Genomic DNA, 22477 nt, shown 5'->3' with positions numbered 1-22477 from the left:
CCATCTGGGAACACTGCACTCCAAAGATCTTATGTACAAAGGCTGGGTGGGTACACAGGAAAAGACTGGAAAATGGGAAAAGCCTTTACTGGCCCTGGTAACAGATGCCCTGCTGCTGTCCCTGGTTCAATGAGAGCTATAATCACAGAACAATTGTGCATGCATATTGGACCTGGGCCTGTTCCCTTTGAAGACAACAGCAGATCAGTGGGAACAGCAGCATTCCCGTAGTTACTCCGAAAACATCACTGGACAGGGCAGTTAGTTACCTCTGTGAGGATCAGGCGTTGACACTTCAACTTCAGTATACTCCACCTCAGTAACCTCGTGCTCAGGTCCTGCCCCAAAGATAGCAAGAAGATGGTTCTTTGTAGCACTGCATACGCCATACTGGCTGTGGACCTGATCCTGCCACCAGTGAAAATCAACAGCCAATGCCCATGGACTTTAATGGACACAGGATCAGGTCCTGAGTTATTCTGGTGACTAAATCTGTTAGGATGATCCATAACTGGGCCCCAGCCCTCCCTGGGAGCAGGAGCTTGGTGCTAAGTAGACTTCCTAAAACTGCATGACCTGGACAACACCTGGGTCATGCCCGAAACACATGCCTGTTATCTGCAATCTGAAAAATGGTGCAGTGCAAATGAGGATTTTCTGATAGTCCCCCGAGTGCATATTGCAGCTCCAACTATGCTCATGTTCGTTCTTGCTCTCCTACTCTCCCTCCCAGATTCCTTCTCTTTCTCCCCCTCCCTTCATTACTTTCTCCTTGACCTCAGACACTGAAGCAAAAGTTCTCATCTGCTCTCATCAGTGATCCAATGCCATCTTGCTTCCACTTGGACCTCTTTCTGGTTCCTCATACCCAGGCTACCCCCAACACCCTCCCCTACCTACTGCCAGCCTCCCTTCACTCTTTTATCCCTAAGCTCAATGAAAGCTCTCTACAACTACTGCCTTCTCCTCTGAGGTTTGTTTCTTCCTGTCCCATCCTAGACGCCCATCTGGCTTCCATCTTTTGCACTCAGCTAGAAATGTAGAAGACTTTAATAACCTTTTTTGAGGTCACAGTTCAAAGCCGGTAGTCTATCCTCCTCTTAACTACCTTCAGCTATCCTCCTGTGTTTGAAATCCTGTCTTCAGCTTTTGTGATTGCCTAATCCTGGTTCCCTACTAAGCTCCCCAATCACTCCTTTAGTATTTCTTCAGAGGAGCCTCCTCATCCCCCCTCTGCTACCTTTTGTGAATCTCATTCACAGATCTGCTTTTCCACTGCAGGCTCATCCCCTTCTATTTGAGCTAAGACCTCTACCTATCTTTAGAAAATGTCCTGATGGACATCCAGCCATCAGCTTGTGATCAGCATAGTCAAATTAGATGCTTAAGTTTTCTCCATAAACCAATAATCTCCAAACTATGGTTTGTGGACCACTCACAGACATAATAATTAGTCTGAAGCCCAACCATCTACACCAGTGGTCTCCAAGCTTTTAAATCAGAGATCGCTTTGGGAATTGAAAAGGAACCCAAGATCTACTCTGTGTGTTCCCCTAAGTAGAACAGAAACCACCCATCCGAGCACCCAAACAAGCACTGAACCTTGCCAACTTCATCACCAGCAGCAAACTTCCTATGGCCCAAACCACATTGAATGGCTCCAGACCATGCTGGGGAAAAATGTAGAACCTGCCAACACATCCCCACCACTCCCACAATAACTATACCCCACAACAGAAACATCACCATTCCTTGGATCTTACACCTGCACCGCCAAAAACGTTAATATATCTCATCCAATGCAGTAAATGCTGTGATGGAAAATATGTAGGAGAAACCAAACAACAACTGCACACCAGAATGAACACACACTGAAAATACGAAAGACAAAAACACCCAATTACCTCTGGGTGCACATTTCTCACAAGACAACTACTCTCTCTGCCCTCGATTTCTCAGTTCTCAAGGGGAACTTACAAAACACCTTTTGTAGACGAGCCTACGAACTTCACTTCATAAATCTACTAGATACAAAAAAATCATGGACTAAATACAAACAGGGTATTTATAGCACATTATAATCTGCCTAATATCTGATAACCCCAGGTAACCTGCCTCCATTTTACCAGCTACATTCCATCACTAGTTCAACTTTCCCCTTTTTTCTTCCCCACCTAATTGTCTCACACCAATTGTCTCCCATTCCCTCTGATGCTCACTGCCATGCTCACTGCATTTTCACATACTTGCCTTTTGCATATTGGCTTCTATTCTACCCAGGAGAGCACACAAAGCATCAGGCAGACTTCCCCTATGCCTGAAGAAGGGTGTTTGTACCCAAAAGCTTACAAAGAACAATTTTTCCAACTATTTAGTTGGCCTAATAAAAAATATCACATCTACCCAAAGAACCACGTCTGCCTACCTGCAACCAACAACCTTAAATTATTAAAACAGGGAACACCTATGTAACATATTCCCTTGCTAACTGCCAGAGTCTCTTTTGGGGTTTATTTTGCTAATGCAGCTCCTGGGAACTAACTCCTTTGTCCTTTTTTTGGGGATATCATACAGGCCCCATAAGCTCAAAAGCAGTATCTGAAAACTCTGACAGTATCACTGGCTGAACTACTTCTCACAGGGTGCCTCTACTTTGCATGGATGGGGCCGAATTTGTGCCTCGTATGAATGTCTGCCACAAAGGTTTTATAAATTCAATTGGTCTTTTACACACTAGGCAGGCCAAACTTTGTTACATACAAGGTTAGCAGGAATCACGATAAAATCATGTCTGAATAGTTACACATGACTACAAGGTAAGCAGAAACAGGGACTTTTATCTCTTTCCATTTTTGTAGCCATAATATATACATTTTTAAACGCTGCTTTTTAACTACTACTTGACGATATCTCCTTTTAATAGACATCTTTCATCAGATTATCTTAAAGTCCTATACAAGCAATTCATTGCCTTCAGAGTGCCATTGGGAGATGGCTATTGTTATCATCATATTATAAAGGGGAAAAAGAACTAACGCAGAAGTTGATGGTAAGAAAGGGAGACAAAGGATGAGCCTTTGAAGTCCTGATGGTAGTTTCCAGTTATCACTCAGTATGGGGTCCATAGGCGACATGTAAGTGCTAACTGTGGGGAGGCATAATTCCATCCCACCAATGCCGCTACCACCACTACCAGGCATTGGGTCTGGCCAGGTTGCAGCCCCACATCCCACTATTGGCGCAAACATTGCACCACCCCCACCACCCCCACTGCTCCCGGGCCCTGGCTCTGGCCAGGCTCCAGCCCTGTGCCCTGCACCTTGCTGTCGGTGCAGAAATCTGGGGGACGTGGCGGGGGGGCACATGCCCCGCATGCCCTCGACACATTGCCTGTGATGGGGTCCCACCTCCCCACCTTTGATCTCAAAATGACTTAGAGATTACCACTTAAAAAAGAAGCGTGACAAGTACCTTTATTTTCATCTGTTGCTTTCATATGATTTTCGCTGTCATCCATGTAACCTAAGGACGAGTCAACAAGAAACTTATTTCAGCTAAATGAATGAACGATGTCTTTTTTGGTTGAAATACAACAGAAATTTTCAACAGTCACAATATTTAAACAATTCATCATTTAGGGGAAACTCTGCCTTTGGGCACCTATCCAAACCATTCACAGACTACAGAAGGGCAACATCTGGCCTGTTAAAATGATCAGTTAAGGCTAAAGGAAACCAAGAAATAACTTTGTTTGCCTCAAGTGATTTTTTCACAAGATGAGAATTTACCCCTTTTAGGGATGTTGGACTTGGGGTCAAAAAATAGCTGTGGAAATCAACACTCACTGGGGAGACAGAAATCCTACCAACTCTTTACTTTGCCTTTGTAAGTCAAAATGACCTGCGCATGTTTAATACTGGTGCCTGCCAAAGTTTGGAAAAGAATAACAAGAGAAAGCTCTTTTCCAGTGAGGAAGCAACACGAGTAGTGGCTACAATAAAAGCGCAGAACATCAGGACCCAGGGATTTTATTGCCCACAACCTTTGTGTTTTAGTTCCTCCTTCTGCAGAATGAAAATGCTGTGTTAATTTTTGTAAAATGTTTTAAACTCCTGGGATAGGAGGTGCTTCATAAAAAACAACGTCATAGTAATGGTATCATCATCATCATCATTACTAGCTCTACTTTTAGTCTGAATGTACACCTGGATGCAATGAACTCCCCAATCTCAGTTCTGGTGTTATATTTTTCTGTGGCCCTGGTGATGCTCTCAAACACAAGACATAACTGTACTGGCTTTCTTGTCTGTAAAATGGGACAACTGCTTACCAGAGAGAAAGGGCTGGGAAAATTAATGTTCACGTGCTCTATGAAGGTGCTTAGAAAGAATATTTACAGAAAGACACCAATATTTTTGAGCAAACTGAATCCCTCACTTACAAATTAGGCCCCGAGCATACCACAGAAACTCAAAACATGAGGTTCTTTATGAATTACACAAACATGCTATTAGAGTGCATAAAAAATATACCAGGATAGTATTGCCCATCACTGTTCTGTCTCGGTTCCAGTTTAACACCAGCTGAATTAGTGACTCCTGCAGATCTAAAAAGGAAGTGATCAACAAAAATGGACGTTATTAAGGAAAATTGTCTGTAAAAGTCAATTCAAACAATAATGTGAAAATATGCAAAACTAAGCTGAAAGCCAATATTTTATTATCTGTTGAAGTAATGGAAGTTTTGCTTTTGTGTTCAACAGGAACACAAGCAAACCCCAGTGTCGATATCTACATTGTCCCGTTTCTATTATGTTCATATGAGGCCTCAATTTTATTTTAATTTTGTATTTGAATGCATGCAACTCTAGGCCCGCCATTCCTATTTGTATTAGTTGGCCTTTTTCCATTTTGCATTATTTCCTCATCCTGTTGTTGTTTCTTAGCAGGTGTTCTGCAGCAAATAGTCACAACCATCTATTGTCTCCAGGTGTGACACATCATAAACTATACATATATGGTAGAAAGATTTGCCCCAGCACTTCACTTGGAAACATTTCCCTATTATCAGTAAGAAAGCCATCTTACCCAGACATCTCGATGGAAGGATGTTTAGCTTGAAAAGGAAAAATAAAAGAAGATCTGTTAACATACTGCACAAGTATACTACATAAGAAATTAAAATGAAGGCAACACATGGTGACCTTCTACCCCTGAGTGAAACTAATTTCTGGTGCCTATAGTGAAGTTTTGCATCTTATTGTAGCGGATATAGAAATTGCTGGGCAGTGAAGTCCTCTAGTCACAAAACAGACTGTACTGGCAGTTCCAGCGCAAGCTCTCTCACATTCCTATCAGGATCTAGCGTTACTTCTAGCTCAGCATCTATGACTTATTAAAATCCTTGGCTGTCAGCTAGGTTGCTAAATGTAATAGTTTCCATGATGCTGACTGAAAAGCTTTCTAACTATAACAACCGTCTGTCATGGGCTGGTACTGTCTTGGACCAAAACTAATCATCTGGTGCTTTCTTGCAGGGCTGCTATGATCTACTCAACACCTCAGGCAGCCTAATGTAAGGATGTCTGGAAAATTTCCTAGATATGTAGTTCATCATGTGGATTTAAGCAAGCCTTCTTTATTTTCTACAAGAACTAAAGAGTAGCTTAATGGTAATGGACCCAATCACAAGGTCACTACTCAGCCATATAACTAATAACGAGGTGAATGGCAATGATGCTTCAGTGAGGAGTGAATAAAAACTGCACAAGAACCTTCAGAATTTGCTCAATGAGAATTAGAAAAGAGTATGAGCACTCCTGATCTGGGGACACAAATTCAATGACATGAAATTTAATTCTCCCTAAGAGGTTAAACCAAAATTGCAGAGCACCATATTATGGTGGTCTGAAATCCAGATCTGAATTTGCAGGTGATATAACTCGGTCCTCACTCTATTAATGTTTTTCTTACAAGTACATTCCCACCAGTAGGACTCATAACTGGATTTTAACCTCACAGATTGTTCAAAAAGCTGCCGCAGTCTCAAACTCTGGTCTGAGTCATTAACAATTTTTTTTCCACCTTGTACTCCCAATTGTGGCATTTTTCAGTTGGCTCTGCAGGTATTTTAAGCACCTAATGGCTAGACTGTATTTGAGATCTCATTCTGGAACACAGCCTTTACAGGTATCGGAGCTCATCCACAGTTTTTACAAGATCACACCATCACATCCCAGGTTAGCAGGACACTTCAAGTGGCAGGCCTACAAGGGGGAATCTCACTCCACCTCAATCCCTTTTTTCCCCTCACGTAAAAATATACTTTAAAACCTCCCTTCCTCCCAAAATACATTTTTTGCAGCAACAATTTCTGGATCTACATTTCTGACCTTCTCATCCCTGATCAAATTCTCCCTGGCAGCTAAACCTTCACATTTATTCTATACATGCAGCACTCAAGAATAGAAGAGAATTGTTTTTACCCTTTCTCTTCTTCCGTAAGTACCACCAGCAACCACCACAAGACAGTATGACAATAATGACTAGGACGAATACTGCAATAAGCACTTTCTGCCAGGAAGCCAGGATGACTGAAAATGGAGAGAGAGAGAGAATGTGAAGACACAACAGTGGTAGGAAGTCACTACTGGCTTTTAAAATTCCTACATCCTCTTTAAAAGTATCTAGTGCTTGGTGTGCATGCGACACTGTTGCTAACTTGTACTTGACACTTGGGAGCATGCATCCAGACAGCCCTGGAGCCTTTGGCTTGTGCATCTTTCCTGCTGCCATAAATTGCTCTCCCTGGCTGATAGCTAGAATGGCAAAAGAATCACAACAGACCAGCTTTGCCAGCATCCAGCACAGCATAACTATGATGTGCTGTACAGGCGCAGTCATAGCTTACCATTAATAGATATTTCATCGCTTCGCTGGACTCTGTTGGTTGGGTTGGAGGCTTCACAAAAATATTCTCCTGAGTCCTGCCTACTCAATGTTTTATTATACGACACAACCCTGGTGTCCATGTTTGTTTCTTCAAATAAGGGTTTTCTGTTATTCCGTTTAAAAAATTTGAAATTAATTGGAAATGATCCTGTTTCCACGTAGCAATAAAAGCTGATACCTTTGCCGTCTTCCACTTCCATTTTGGGCACACTGAAGAGGTTTACTTTCCCAACAGGGGCTGCAGAATAAGGCACAAGGAAAAGAATTACTCATAAATTATGAAATGCTACTCTAGAAATGCTTTTTTAAGTGTCAATTTACCTTAGCGCCAAAGACAGGTTTGCCTTTGCAACCTTAATTCAGCTCCTTAGTGAACCTACATTATGATAGCCTTCAATGACATGACTGAGCCACTATTCCACAGAGATCCTGACTCTACACCACTTACTGAATGTAATCAATGTACTCAATATTTCTCCCAATGTGCGACTCCAGGTCTTAGCGAATAGATGCTCTCCACATACTGAATCATTCATTTCTTCCTGGACTTCACAAACATTATTAGCAAGTTGATCTTTATAGTTGACATTACCTCCATTTTACAGATGGGAAATTAAGATGGAGAGAGATTAAGACCCAAACCATCAAAAGTCCACCAGTCTGGGGTGTCCAATTACAGACCTCTAAAGACACAATTTCTCAAAGCATTTGGCATTTTCCTAGTCTGTTATTTGTTTGGAGCATACTTTCTACTAACTTCAGTTGCAGTTGTGAGAGAGTTCAGCACTTCTACAAATCAAGCCCCAAGTATCTCAAATTCCCATTCAGAAAATGAGATGCACACAAAAGCCCATCCCTGCCCAAGATCATACATAAACTCTGTGACAGAGGTAGGCATGCAATTTAGTTCTCCTGCGTGACACTCAGCTGCCTTAGATCATGCGACTGGCCTTGAACCTTCTGCAATTCTTTGCCTCATTCACTGCAGGCTTCCCAACTTCTGCAATAAATGAGGCAGAAAAGAACCTCATTCACTGAACAATCCTAATTCATTTCCAGAACAGGTCCATCAGGCCACACTAAATGAAGCAGGGTCTTTGTGGGAAAAATGGCATGCAATCATGTAATAAAAAAAACAAACCATACTGCATGCATATAAAGGAGTCAAATGAAGACTGCTGGGGGGCGGGGAGGGAATCCAGTGGTCGAGCAGCAGCATGGCTGAATCTCTCTTTTGGACTGAAACATGCCACAGGAGCCTCTAGGGACTTTTTTTTTTTTTTTTAAACAGAGCTCAAAGCAGGTGAGAATCCCGTTTCTCTTCATGCTCAGAAGCATATCTCTTTCCCTCCGTTTTCACCCACCTCCTGCTGTGGCTGCTGCTTTCCCCACTGTCCTGGGTGCGAGGGAAGCTTTAGAGCCATTCCTGCCCACTCCAGTCAGGCTATGTGGGAGTAGGACTCAGCTGGGATAGCAATGGTAGCAGTAGCAGTGGTGATGTGGGGAGGGTTCTCCCTGGCCAGACCTGCTCCTGTGGAGACTGGGCATGGTGGGGGAACCCCCCCACCCCACCCCATTGCTGCTGCCACTCTCCTGTGGCATTCAAGATGTGAGCCCAGACCCCATGCAGCCCAGCTGGTGCATGCAGAAGTGGCTCTGGGGCTTCCTTCACCCCAAGAAAAGAAGGGAAAGCAGCAGTGGGAGGTGAGGTGAGGGTTGGGAAAGGGTGAGGAACAGATGCAGCTGGCCATGGAGGGGAAAGGAGGAGGGAGTCTTACCTGTTTTCAGGACTTGAAAAAGTTCCTGGGAGGCCTCCTTGCCTAGTCTGCCCGTATCCATAGATGGGGCAGGGAAATGGGAGGGGAAAGGCTCAGAGTTGGGGGTTCAGCCATTCCTGCAGCACGGGTTGCTATTCCCACACCCTCATTTGCCAAATCTTGGCATAAACAGTCTTCTTCTTTCCGGTTCTTTTTAACATCACTATGCAGACACTTGCTGAATTGGTCAAAGGACTGGGACTCAGGTGCTAGCAACATACAAATGTTACACAAACTCTACCTATCCTTCCCCACATACAACAATACCACTATCACAAATATAGTCCAGGGCTTGGACTTGATTCACTCTTGAATGACGACTTCAGTGGCTGAAGCTGAACCTGAGCAAGGCAGAAGTGATGCTGCTAGACAGACAAAGGCATTTTGAAGAACAAGCTCGATCGGGCATTAAACTAAGCCTGCTGGGAGATGGGTGGACAACCACCAAAGCAAGCCCACTAGGCAACAACTACAAAGCCAACAAGCTAGGACACCCAAGGGAATCTACTCCTACCCCAGCCCTCGAACGGTGTCCCCCTGAGACTGTGAGGAAGCCTAGGGCTCCCAATGGGATGTTTACGTGTCTGTACACCAATGCCAGGAGCTTGGGGAACAAAGAGGAGGAACTGGTCCTACCAAACAAGAAAGACTACGATCTCATAGGGATAACAGAAATCTGGTGGGACTCCACCTATGACTGGGCCACAGGTATAGACAGCTATACCCTGTACAGGAGAGATCGTGCAGAAAAAAGGGGTGGGGGTGTAGCTTTATGTCAAGAAGGGCTATGCATCCCTGCAAGCTGACACTTGTACCCAGGGAGGACAACTAGAGAGCCTCTGGGTTAAAATATGTGGGGAACATGGGACAGGGGACACAATGGTAGGAGTCTCCTACAGACCTCCTAACCAGGAACAAAAGCTCGACCAGGAATTCACCAGGGAACTGGCTGAGGCTACATGCTCTCCATGCATGGTCGTCATGGGAGACTTCAACTACCCGGACATCTCATGAGGAGAGAGCTCGGCCAAATCTGAACAATTGCAGAGCTTCCTCCTGTGCATGGACAAACTACCTGACCCAAGAAATCTATGGATCAACAAGAGGTAAAGCGCTGCTGGACCTGGTACTGGCTAAAGGAGATGATCTAGTCGGCAACCTAAAAATCAAAGGAAAGCTGAGAGACAGCGACCACAAGCTGATCACTTTTACTATCCATCGCAAAGCTGGCAAGTGAGTCAGCAATGCAGAAGTCCTTGACTTCAGGAAAGCTGAATTTGATAAGTACAGGAGGTTTGTTGTCGAGGCACTAACAGACCAAGACTCAGCAGGGAGAGGAGTCGAAGAGGAGTGGTCACTCCTTAAGGGAGTTACCTTGCAAGCACAAGGGATGTCCATTCCCTCTCAGAGGAAAGGTAGCAAAAGGGCACAGCAACCCCCTTGGCTCAGCAGGGAACTCATGGACCTCCTACACCAAAAAAGAGAGGCTTATAAAGGATGGAAGATAGGAATCACCACAAAGGAGGATTACTCTGCACTGGTCCGTGCCTGTAGGGAGTGAACCAGGAAAGCCAAGGCTGCAACCGAACTCCACCTGGCTACACGTATCAAGGACAATAAAAAGTCCTTTTTCAGGTATGTGGGGAGTCAGAAGAAAAACAGGGGTAACATTGGACCCCTGCTAAACCAAAATGGGACAATTGACAACCAACTCCCAGGAAAAAGCCAACCTGCTTAACGGTACTTTGCATTGGTTTTTCATCGACCCAAAGGGCAAGATGTGGGATGGCCAGGGTGAGGGTGAATTTATACCCAGCATAGGTACAGACCTTGTAAAGGAACACCTTGAGAGGCTGGACACCTTTAAGTCAGCGGGTCCTGATGGATTGTACCCCAGAGTACATAAGGAGTTGGCAGGAGTCATAGTTCAGCCATGGGCAAATATCTTTGAAAACTCCTGGCTCACAGGTCTTGCCTGACCAATCTCATCTCCTTTAATAACCAGGTGACATATCACCTGGACAAGAGAGAAGAGATTGACATCATATATCTGGACTTTAAAAAAGCCTTTGAAACTTCTTTACTGTCTGAGTCCCAAAGGCCTGGAATAGATTCTCCCCAGAGGTGGTGCAAGCACCTACTCTGGACTCTTTTAAGAAACATTTGGACATTTATCTTGCTGGGATCCTTTGACCCCAGCTGACTTCCTGCCCCTTGGGGCGGGGGGCTGGACTCCATGATCTTCCGAGGTCCCTTCCAGCCCTAATGTCTATGAAATCTGTGAAACTACAGTGTCAACTCCTTTGGTACGAGATATGTACTCGCAGTTGATCAATATGCTCTGCAGATATGGAGTAGTCTTGGGTGTTTCTGACACCACTGGGGAAGGACTCCTGCCTCATCTGCACCTCAAAAAGCAATTCACAAAGACACTTTCATGGACCCAGAGGAACAGACTTCCACCTTCAGCTTCCTCTGTGCAAAAATGAAGTTTATTTCCTACCTATAGGGACTTTTTCCCATTTTTAATTTTCCCTGAGCCTGAGGAAAGGTGTGTGCACCCAAAAGCTTGCAGAAAAAGATAATTTTTTTTGCAATTTCTCAGTTGGTCTAATACAGTGGCTTACAACTTCGGGTCGCAACCCAAATCAGGGTTGCAGGGGGTCCGCCCCTCGCTCTGTCCCTCCTGCTTAAGGGGTTCCCCCCGCACACAGCCCATGTGTGGCTCTCGCCACCACCGTCCCCCGCGATTCTGGCCTGCCCGGGCTCTGCTGGTGCTGCTGGGCTTGAGTGAGTCAGTGGCAGGGGTCATAAGCCAGATTTAAGGTGGCAGCAAAAAAAGTTTGGGAACCATTGGTCTAATAAAAAGTATCACCTCTGAACCAAGAGTTGTAGAGTTTTGCATTTCTTTTTGCCTCAGACCAACACGGCTACCAAATACATCTCTGACACTAGGCTCTCACACAGCAACAGGAAATGATTTCTCCCCCTCTGGCTGGTTGGAAGACTCTATCCTGGTGGACGATAACCTAGCCCCGGTTTTTCATGCCTTTATCGCTTTTTGGCCAGACTACGGCAATTTTCAACAAAACACCACAGAAATGCTACAGTGTAAAATGCTGTAGCACTTCTCTTGAACAAACCCAGATACACTGAGTACATCACAGAGGTCCTTTAACTCTTCACACTGGCTTCACTGATCAAATTCAAACTCTTGGGTCCATATCGTCTAGGTACTCCATGGTTTGATCCCAAATACTTACAAGAGCGCATAAAGCCTCATGATGAAGACTGTGGCTGAACATTGCCTAAAATGCTCTGATAAGACCACAGCTGAGAACTGCACTCTTATGGTGCAATGGAACATTTCATCATAGGTGTAAAGTTTGTCTGTGGGAGATGGAACTTTTTCCGAGACCAACCCAAGACTACAGGATGAAATCTTCCAGGAACTAAAGACCTTTCATTTCAGGTACCAGAGCATTACTTTGCCATTTGCTTATCTAACAAATATATAACAACACATTTATTTAACCCCTCCCAAAACAAGACACTCCATTGTACCTGGAGTTCATTGTCAACCCTCTCCCCACATAGAGGATGAGAGAGCAAACTCCCTGTATGTGTAGCAGGGAACAGCCCCTGCATTATCCTTAAGTGGCCTATTCACCCCACCTTTGTTTGCCACTTCATAACTCACTCACAGATCAAACTCACTCTTAAATTTATCTTCCCCTTGTCAGAGTGTGACCTATTAAGTTTTTACAAAATACAGTCTCTCTTTGCACCTGTCAGGTTCAACCCTTCCCTCTTGGAGCTGCTAATTCACACCTTGCCCTAGGGTTTCAGGTTTCCTGTTCCCTCTGGGCCAAAGAGCTCTGCTAGCTCCACTGTAGCTCCTTCTTGATCTGTGGAGTCACATGCTTCCTTCCTTTGGTTCAAGAGTCCTAAAGACCCTTCTTGGACTATGCTATGACTCCAGCTGGCTACACTGCAGTTTTCCTCTCTGGGGTTTTAACCCTGTCTCTCCCACCAAGAGCAGTTGTTGCAAAGGTTGCTAACATGAGATTAACTTTAAACTATTAAAATCCTGGAAAAATTGAATCTATGTTAGAGTAATTTAGGCAGGCCACTGAAACCAGTACACACTAAGCATTGCAAGCATCATCATAACAACAGTTCTACTATAGTTACATGCATATTTAAATGGAGTCTAGCCAAAAAGAAAACCAAAAAGCCAATAAAAAAGTGGGGCCTGATCCTAAAACTTATTAGCTTTAGTAGGCCTGCTTGGGTGAATAAGAAATACAGGATTGGGTTCATATTTATACTGCTAAGTATTGAAGAACAAATTATTTTGTTTCTCCAGTGATATTAAATTCAAGCAGTTTAAATTCACAGCAAATATATGGACTATATTTTCCCATTAAATAAACCTGACTCTGATTAATTTGACCCAGTTTGCAAGTAGCATAGTTTGTTTTAAGGACCACAGCAAAGTCAGTATTTTACACCACAGCAAAGTGAGCACTAGAGAGTATTTTATCACTATTCAAAAGTTTTAATATAAATTTGACTATTCAATCAGGGTCCTACAGATACTTCCAAAATTCCAATTCTCACACCTCTCCTTCCATCAGTTGAAGAGCAAATTGCACTTACCTATTACTGTGACGTTTAGCTCTCTGCTCCTCGTCCTAATATGAGAGTGATAGTTGCTAGCTTCGCAACTGTATTGTTCCACACCTACTTTAGTTGGTTTGTCCATGAATTCAGCGGGTAGTTTATTAAAAATTTGGCTAGAGTTAACGGTTTGGTTTCCTCTGAAGAACTTGTATGTTATAGGTGGTGTTCCATACAAAGACTGACAACAAATACGTATTTCTCCCCCTAACATCACCTCCTGGACAAGAGGGGCAACCCAAAGTTGTGGGATGGAGACTGGAGCTAAAAAGAGAAAAAAGTTATTAATGTGGTTCTATGAAAAGGCACTAACTAAAGACTCTTGTGTTAGTTTACACATAATTTATAAATGTATGATACTTAGCTAATATCCAAAGATTGCTTATATTTTTATCCATGAGGGGAAAAGGAAGCCAGGATGTTGTCAATGGTCTGAAGTGACCACTTCAAGAGAACCACTACTGGTTGCAAAGCAAACACCTTGCCTTTCTTAGGGTGCAGACACCCTTGACCAAGATGACCTCTGCCTCCAACTGATGGAAGACTGTTAGAAAAATATCAAGGCAGAAGCTAATGTCATTTCAGGTAAAGCTGGTGTATAAAAAGGTGTGCAGCTACAGAGAAAGTTGGCATCAAGCTGGATAGATAAGACACTCACAGGGATAGGTTCTAGCCAGTGTTTGAAGGGAGTCATTAGACAAAAGAGAAAGGCCTACTAGCTCTCATCCTCATTTAAGACTGACCTTGGAAAAATGTAATCTGTTTAAATTAGGATGGAAAACATCCTGTATGCACCTCAAGACTTTATGAGCGTCTCATAGTAATTTTCTTGCTCCTTAAAAATAGTAGTGATATCGAAGTTAAAGGATTGGTGCTACATCCTGAAAATAACTGAATTACTTACATGCTCAAGTTTTTTCCAGGACCAGACTACATCAACTCACCATAAACTTTTATCTGTACAGGGTCGCTCTCTTTAATGATTCCATTAATCTCAGCGGTACAAATATAGGTCGCAGTGTCGTTCACATGGGCTCTAGTAATGAAGCTGCTGGAATCATTCAACATGTTATCTTTTCCTAAATATCTTGTTTTGATGGAGATCTTTGTTTTGGGTAATAAGCCTTTAACCTTGCACTGCAGTTGTAACCAATCACCTTCATCTATCGTCTTCGCAGGATAAACCAATTCTGGTTTTGAAAACAACTCTGCAAAATAAATGGAGAATAAGTATAATTAATTTAGATTGTGCATAAGAGCAAGGGGGCAGCATGCCTCAAACTTCCCAGAGGGACGGATACCATGAAATGAGGAGTTGCTCTTATTATGTCAGTATAAGCCCTGTCACTTGAAGCCTCAAGAGTGGAGAGATCATTGTTGACAGCTACTGGTGATCAGGGAAAAGACGGGTATGAGACGGGTGGACTGCATAGGGAAAGAACCCTTTGCAGCATATGTGGAGGAGTCATACCTGCACTGGTCAGGCCTTATTTGCATTTCATTTCTTCAAGAGTTTGGGACATAAAATATTATTTGTTAATTTGGTGAGTAATAAACATGATCCTCTATTATCCCTGCCAGGTCATGAATGGACAAGAGAGCTGTGTGCCTGCAGTGTGGGGATGCCTTACTGTAGTCTGGAGTAATGGGGCAAACACAGCTAGGGCAAGGTAAAGAGAGTGGAAACGAGGAGTGGGAAGTTCTGCTTGGAGCTTTGCCTCTGTTGGGGCCTTGAATGTGATCCATCTCTGAAGAACTATGATGATGCAGAGGCAGCTTTGAGATGTCAAGGGAAATAGATATGACAATACAGCAAAGAGGTAGCTTTGGGGCGGGGGGGGGGAAGGGGGCAAATAGAGATGAGATTGCTTGAGCTGAAACCACAAAAAGCAGCAGCTTAGGTAAGGGAATCCAACAAAAGCTTCCCTGCCCAGCGCCACAGCTATGGCCGCCTCAGACAGAAGAGATGAGAGAGCCCCCAGAGCAGCACATCCCTTCAGAGTGAAGCACAGACCTGCCCCAAGTCCGAACTATTCCAGAACTGGAACATTAACTGTGAGTGGGACACACCAGAGGAGGGTTGTAGCTAACTACTTTATTCATGAGGCACAACCATGAGAAGAGGTCTGGGGTTAAAGCTACCACTGCAACACCGAGGGTGGGAGTTTCATGTGATGTTGCTGCATTATTAATCTGGTTTTCCCAAGTTTATATTGCGTTTCCTTTTATTCCTTCCCCCCCAATAAAATGTGTTTGTTTGAAATCCTTGGACTCAAGTCTTGTTAATAGGAAACTCTCGCTCCCCAAGAGTAAATAGGCAATGCGGTTTAGCTTCTCAGCTTTCTGGGCTCAGGGTTCAAGCCAGTGATGTTTAAATTTCCTTAGTTTGGTGTGGGGAGGGGGATTGCTGAGAAGCCCTAGACAGTGTGACTATCCCTAAATAATGACTTACAGCACATGACAGAAGCTGTTTTTTCCACCAGCCAGCCAGACATTCAAAAATGGCTGAATGGTCTATGGTATGGTATGCTACTGGTCACGAGCACTGGGCATAATAGCTCACAAACATATCACTTGCAATGTGGAGGTAAGAACCCAGAAATCTTAAGCTTCAGAAGTACAGGCCTCTCCTACTCAAACTAAAGGGTCTTTCTATCCCCTGTGAATCTCCAGCTACATAGTCACAAACATTCAAACTGATCTGACATCCCTTGCCTTAGCAGTGACACCCAAACTCTACTTTAACTTCGTTATATCTCTAGGGAAAGTGGGGTCTTTGCAACTTGCTGAAGGCCACCCAGAAATGCAGTGACAACAGATTTAGCACTCAGGATCTTTCCCTTTTGCATTCAACCACCTCTCAATATGCCCCGTAGAGTGTGGATTTTGATGATAAAGTCTTAAAGATGGACCTTACTCAGAAACCCAAATCTAAGCACTCACTCATTGAGGGGAAGTTTAGATTGTGGATATAAACTGTTACAGCTCAAATCCATCTCTAGCAAACACGTTTGTGAAAAGTTCACTCAATTCTATAAGATCTAGATTTAATAGTAATCTCACCCGTCACAACCACGTTCACGGTCTTTTCTTTGGAAACACTCCCCAGTTCCACCTTGCATGTGTAATTGCCACTGTCTTCCGTCCTCACTTTCGTAAAGTAGGTCAAAAAGTTCTGGCCCCTGGCACTGCTCAATATTACTTTGTCTTTCTGGATGATGATTTCAATGTCATAGTTTCGGACTACAACTCTGCATACCAGTTTAACGTTATCTCCTTCTGTAATGTTCAGGGAAGGCTCGATGACCAGAGTAGGAGTTGAAAAGGGTTCTACAAAAGATTAAAGTCATATTACTGGGGAAAATAAACAGTTGTTTACTGCTATGGTTACTTGGCTGTTTTGGAGTGCATTACCCAGGAAACACCTGCATCTGTTCAGATGGTGAAAGCTCTAGCAAGGGTCTTCCTTTATTTTAAGTTAAATCTTAGATTCTGAAACAAAATAGCCAATAGTTCAGCAGGACTCCAAGTCGCTTTTCTATTTGCCATTGCCCTCCATCTCTCCTAATAAGCATGAAATATCCTACCCTGTAATGGACACTGTATGTTTAATCAAGACTCCTTGCTGGGCATGGTAAACACCCACAACTTGGACTGACTTCACCCAGAACGATGGGCAAGTTGATTGTAATCCACCACTTAAAGAGCCCAGATTAAAATGTGCTTGTCTGAAGTTTTGTATATGAAATAGGCCCAAGCCACCAAATGAATCCTGAGCACTCTTGAAATGAGAGAGGGTTTGGAACAGTATTTTCTGTTCACAATTCTCTCTACCTTTTGGTAAGCCAAAGAATCAGACCTGCTCTGCCATTTGTAACACTGCAACATTCACACCCAGACACTTAACTAGTAGACTACTCTTTTGCAATTCAAGGCATCCACGGTTTCTACCCAGGCAAGCAACTTAAGAAGAAAAAATATAAAAGGTGAAAAACAAAACACCTTACCCACAACTGTTACAAGTTGCTCGTTGCTTGGGACTGACTCTTGCATACCATGTGCTGAATACACGCTGGCAATACATTGAAATTTCAATACTTTTTCCCCAGGTTCAACTAGAAATTCTACTGTTGTAAAATGTTTATCCAACTCCTCCTTTGTTCTTGTTACTGGCCCTCCAGGGGTCAGTAACTTCTGGAAAGTGAAAGTAAGTGGAGGAGCTTCTTCTGGAACTTCGCACTTCAAAGGTAATTCTTCCCCCTCTGTCACCATGGTTTTCAGAGCAGTCAGTTTTGGCTTCGGTAGCCCTGTGGCAGAAAAAAAAAGAAGCCAGTATCATTAGGTATCCCTAATACAGATGCTGTGCTACGCTTGCTATCTCTGTCACTGGTGCTCTAATGGACCAATATCAGATTGCTGTTGCAGCTGAAGTCTGGAGCTGAGCACCTGTGACCTTTGGGAAAAGCTTTCTGTTGTGCAGATAGTGCCATCGAATGGACAAACAGCCCCTTGTGGCGCCATTCATGTCACTATGTTTGAAGCATGTAGCTCACTCTTTGGAAATGAAGAACACTTCCTCCTCAATGTCTCCAACTCCGATTTGGGGAAAAAGCAAGGTGAGAAACTGTATTTCCCATCTGGATATTGTGACTGCAAATATCAATCCATTAAGGCAGGTTACATATTGGGACAACTGTTGCCAGTCAACCCTAAACCAAGATGTTCAGGAGGCTGATATTTCAAGAGGAACCATGCAACTCATAGAGAAACGAGGAACATTATGGAAGAAAAAATGGATACATATCTATTTCCTGTCCTTATAAGAGATGATGGAAGTGGTACAAGGTCTTTGGACTCTTGGTTCCAGCAAGTGGGTGCTCAACTACCTTTGGCAAACTTGTACACCTCTGCCTCAAGAACTGGTGGTGGGCTGGAGACCAAGCATGCTGGGGAGGGTTTATTGGCTGTCTGCCCTGTTTCCCTCCCCCACCACAGAAAGCATGCAGGGGGAGCAGACCCACAGAAATGGGCACACCGTGTGTGTGTGTGTGCCCGTCACAGGCCCTGCTTGGAGAGCATGCTGCAGCATGCTACTGCGGTGACTGAAGTGCTGTGGCAGGGGGTTGCATGAACTTCTATGGTCTAAAGCGCTCCACAGTAGAGCGGTATTTGAAGCACTTCAAAAGTACATCTGCCTAAGGTCTTAGCACACTCGTCAGCAGTCTAGCACGAGGAGTATTATACTGGGATCCTGAAGACCTGGGCTCTATTTCTGACTCTGCATTGACCTGCTGGGTGATCTTGGACAAGTCACTTCATCTCTTTGGGCTTCAGTTTCCCTTTCCTTAAATAATGTTACCAGCCTCTCGTAGGGCACTTTTGAAAAAGCCGCTGTATAAGAGCTAAGTCAGAGTATCATAATAGCTCCAGCCAGTGATCTGCTCTGCTAGCTGTAACAGAAGAAAGCTATGGTTGAAGAAATACTTACCAGTGACTTTAACAAGCATCACGTCACTTTTTTTTTTCTTCTCTTTGGCTTTCACCATGCAGACATACTCTCCTGTGTCTGCAAATCTAGCTGCCGGTATTTTATACTCTGTCCTGTTTTGCAATGATGTGATATCAGACAGAATCCTGCCATCCTTAAAAAATGTGAAATTATGTTCTATCATGAAGTTCCCAGATTTGCTAATGTCTGCAATACAGAGGATGGTAAGTGCATCTCCATTAGGCACTTGAAGCGATGGGGCAGCCCGGATTTCAACCTTGTTGATGGTAAAAACTAGATGAAGGGGGGGAAAATAAATCACATTGAGTTTCCAGTTTATGTAAAGCAATGCTGCTCTTGGGAGCAGCTACACGACATTCATTTCAATCCTGAAAAGCAACTTGGGGTACTCATGATCAGTGGTGCTCAAACTTTCAGGCATGTGGGCTGGATAAGCGTGTGCAGCCAGTCTGTGAGCTGGATCCAGTGTTCAGGGCCACATCGTCTGGCTTCAGGGGCTCCCTGTGGCTCCAAACATTTAGCAACACAGGAACAGCGGCAATGTTAACCGCATGGGGCTCCCAGAGCTGCAGCATTTAACACTACCTGTGCTCTCCTGTCACCAAACATCCAGGTCCTCCTTCCCCGTGAAAACTGTCCCACTGAAATCAGTGGAGCTACTCATGTGAAGTAAAGACTACTCACATGAGTACAAGTTGGAAGATCAGGCTTTATTTATCTTCCCTTCCGTGAAAGGCCACCAGCAAAAGACAGTATAAAAATACGGCCAATCCTTCATCTGTAATGCACATGTTTTATCTCATAGCCATGCAAGGCAGCAACATGTTTATAGCACATTTCCTATAGTTAGTTACTTTGTGATCCCAACTTCATATTAATTAAATATGGCCATTTTTGTAAATGAGTAGCAAAAAAGCAAAAGTTAAAAACAGCCCAATATTTTTTCTTCAATTATTTTCCCTTTCCCTTTTCTTCAGAGAAAAAAGGATAAAGATTTTGACAATTTCTTGTTGTTTGCTGCTGGCCCAAACTCAATTAGACATCATGATTTCCTAACTCATATCTGCCTCCACATCCATAAGCTGCAATCAGGCAAACCTTACCGGTTTTCTTATGCTTCTTTGGCATTTCATTAAATGCCAGTGCATTCCAGAGTGGCAAAAATGTACCAAATATTTGCAGCTTTTTTAAAAACAAATGCAAATCAAAGGTTTAATCCTAAAAATTTTGAAGATCTGAATCTCCTGTTGCTACATACAAAGAATGTCAGAACTACTGATAAATTAGCAAATTTCCAGCCTCTGCTCAGGAAAAGTCCAGATTCAGAATATTGTGGAGCGGGTAGTACATGTCAGGACTACAGATAATCAGGGAAGTTTGTATTGTGCTTGCCCATCCAAATCTATCCAGTCTAACTCTACTGAGGGGAATTAAATCAAGGATGGACCTCACCCTCTAAGACTTCAGCGGGACTCAAGCATGTGTCTCAAAGGCTTAAAGTACATTTCTCTCTGGTTTGCTGAATCTAGGTCTCTCTCAATTCTAGCCTCTTTGGACCACAACTCGCTATTAATTTTTAAGCAGAACCCCCAACTGAAAGCAATGCGACTAAGAGCAGCAGCACTAGCCCTCTAAATGTATCTTTGTTATTTATAAATATGCTACTTTTATTATGAAAATTCCCCCCACATCCATTGGGTTTTGGCTGCCATTTTCAAACAGCTGGAAAGAAAGTACCTCAGCTGTTACATTTTTGTAATAGCATGAAAGCATGCACTGCTTATTTCTTTAATGCCACAAGTACGACAAACTATGTGCTACACATTTTATTCATGCAGCTATAAACGGGTCTTGGAAAAAATGGTTATGGGTTTTTTGCTTTTTTTGTACAGCTCTGGGAATATCCAGTTTGCTCAGGGCATAGAGCACTGATTTGCTAGTCAGCTGTGACAATGCTCCTTTATCTGGTGGAGCCCTTCCTATCCAGGAATTATAACTCTTCCTTGCCAGAGATAACGTTGATGTTGGGCTCGCAAAAGGGCTTATGAAGATCACCTTTTTTGCTTTGAGTGGGTCAGTTTGGGGCCAGGCATCTCCAAGGGTGGGAGAGGGAGGCTGGAGAAGAACAGCCTGCAGAAATGTTACCCACTTTTTCCAGTTCCAGACTCATGCAAGCTCAACTATCTTCCAAGCTAGCAATGCTCTTAGAACAAAAACGTTTACATCTTGCAAATGTTCTTAATTTATATTTACAAAATGTTTACTTCCTCCTTCCTTATGGCAGACTAGAAAGCTTTTTTGTTTAAAAAATGGGAAAGCCAATACCTAAATTTCCTTTCCCCTTCCTAAACAAGCGCTTCCACTGGCTATTCCAAAGTTCTTTATTAGATGCAAGTAGTGTGATGCTGATTTAAACTGTTTTCAGCACCAAAAACTTCTCACTAGCATTTTTTCAAGATATTTTGTGTCAAAGACTAAATAAAGATATCTGCAGACTTTGTATATTGCAGGATACCGACAAAAGTTAAGTTCAGTGATTATTTCACTAGCACAATATTGAATCTTACACAACAGATCACTTCAGTGGCCAGGATTTCCCACTAAAGTTAGCACAAAATTGCAACTAACTTCACTAGTCAGATTTCACTTGAAATGGCTGGATTGGAGTCTGTCTCTTTCTGAGGGTCTAAAAAGTATATGTTGGCACTCTTCAGGTATGCAGGTTTTACCCGAGATAAATTTGTGGCCCAAATTCTGCTCATATTTACAACTATTTCAAATCTAGAGTAACTCGACTATGGAGCTTTACCAGCAGAGTTTCAGATCAGCTTGGAAATCAGTCCTTTACATATCAACAAACTGAAAAAGAATTCCACAACTCACCTTCACGGGCTTTAAGGCTTGAACCTGGAAAATTAATGGAACGTTTTGTTATTTTCAAAGCTAAATAACTGGAGGGTAGTAATAGCAGTAAAACTGAAGCAGTAAAGATACAGATGGATATTTAACTTTGAACTTACAGTGCAAGAGGATCACCAGGAGAGCAAGATACATCTTGTGACTGGAGAGCAGCCACCTAGTTCCAAAAGAAAACTATGTTCATCAGCTCTGGTTGACTATGCCTCAAGGACCCTAAACGAGGTAAAAATATCTATTTTTGGTCTATGGTGTTTTGAAAGAAACAGCTAAAGCAGCTCCTCTCTGAAAAGTAGTTATTTCCAAATTTGCAGCAGAAACTGGCTAGGTATTAGTCAAGCAATCATTCCCATTACTGGAAACTGGAAGTGGTAAACAATGAGAATCTATCTGCTGCTAGCAGGCAGATTACTGCTCAGGAAGTGACTAGTCTTTTCCTGAGGGAGCCACAAAACGCATTTGCTTTGTTTAGTTTCTTAAGGTGTATTAAAACAACAAGAAGTCCTGTGACATTTATCCTGCACCTCTAGTGAGACTTAACCATTTAAAACTGGAGTTACATTTGCTGATTGACTTCACTGGCCTCCCACAGTGTTATGCTC

The 22477-nt window shown here is 43.2% G+C and overlaps 1 protein-coding gene across 11 annotated transcripts in view; it reads right to left on the bottom strand.

Moving 5' to 3' along the window:
* Positions 1-22268, bottom strand: part of PECAM1 (platelet and endothelial cell adhesion molecule 1) — a 43884-nt gene extending 21616 nt beyond the window's left edge. For 5 of the 11 annotated variants that reach the window (XM_019542390.1, XM_019542392.1, XM_019542395.1 and 2 more), the window contains exons 1-13: positions 21980-22267; positions 21843-21866; positions 18939-19232; positions 17458-17757; positions 16514-16780; positions 14395-14658; positions 13430-13714; positions 6910-7188; positions 6485-6592; positions 5088-5115; positions 4533-4606; positions 3472-3522; positions 270-338 (exon numbers count right to left, since the gene is read on the bottom strand). In XM_019542390.1, coding sequence (XP_019397935.1) covers positions 270-338; positions 3472-3522; positions 4533-4606; positions 5088-5115; positions 6485-6592; positions 6910-7188; positions 13430-13714; positions 14395-14658; positions 16514-16780; positions 17458-17757; positions 18939-19232; positions 21843-21866; positions 21980-22013 — 2077 coding nt within the window. In that variant the 5' untranslated portion in view covers positions 22014-22267. Of the gene's footprint in view, positions 1-269; positions 339-3471; positions 3523-4532; positions 4607-5087; positions 5116-6484; positions 6593-6909; positions 7189-13429; positions 13715-14394; positions 14659-16513; positions 16781-17457; positions 17758-18938; positions 19233-21842; positions 21867-21979 lie in introns of all 11 variants that reach the window. The other 6 variants (XM_019542394.1, XM_019542398.1, XM_019542400.1 and 3 more) reach the window with 3 other exon arrangements.
* Between the last annotated feature and the right edge of the window lie 209 nt (positions 22269-22477).

Source organism: Crocodylus porosus, unplaced genomic scaffold (assembly GCF_001723895.1).
Source record: "Crocodylus porosus isolate Cpor-Errol unplaced genomic scaffold, CroPor_comp1, whole genome shotgun sequence".
NCBI lineage: Eukaryota > Metazoa > Chordata > Crocodylia > Crocodylidae > Crocodylus > Crocodylus porosus.
The sequence above is the reverse complement of the archived record's forward strand: the minus strand, read 5'-3'. Positions and strand labels throughout refer to the sequence as shown.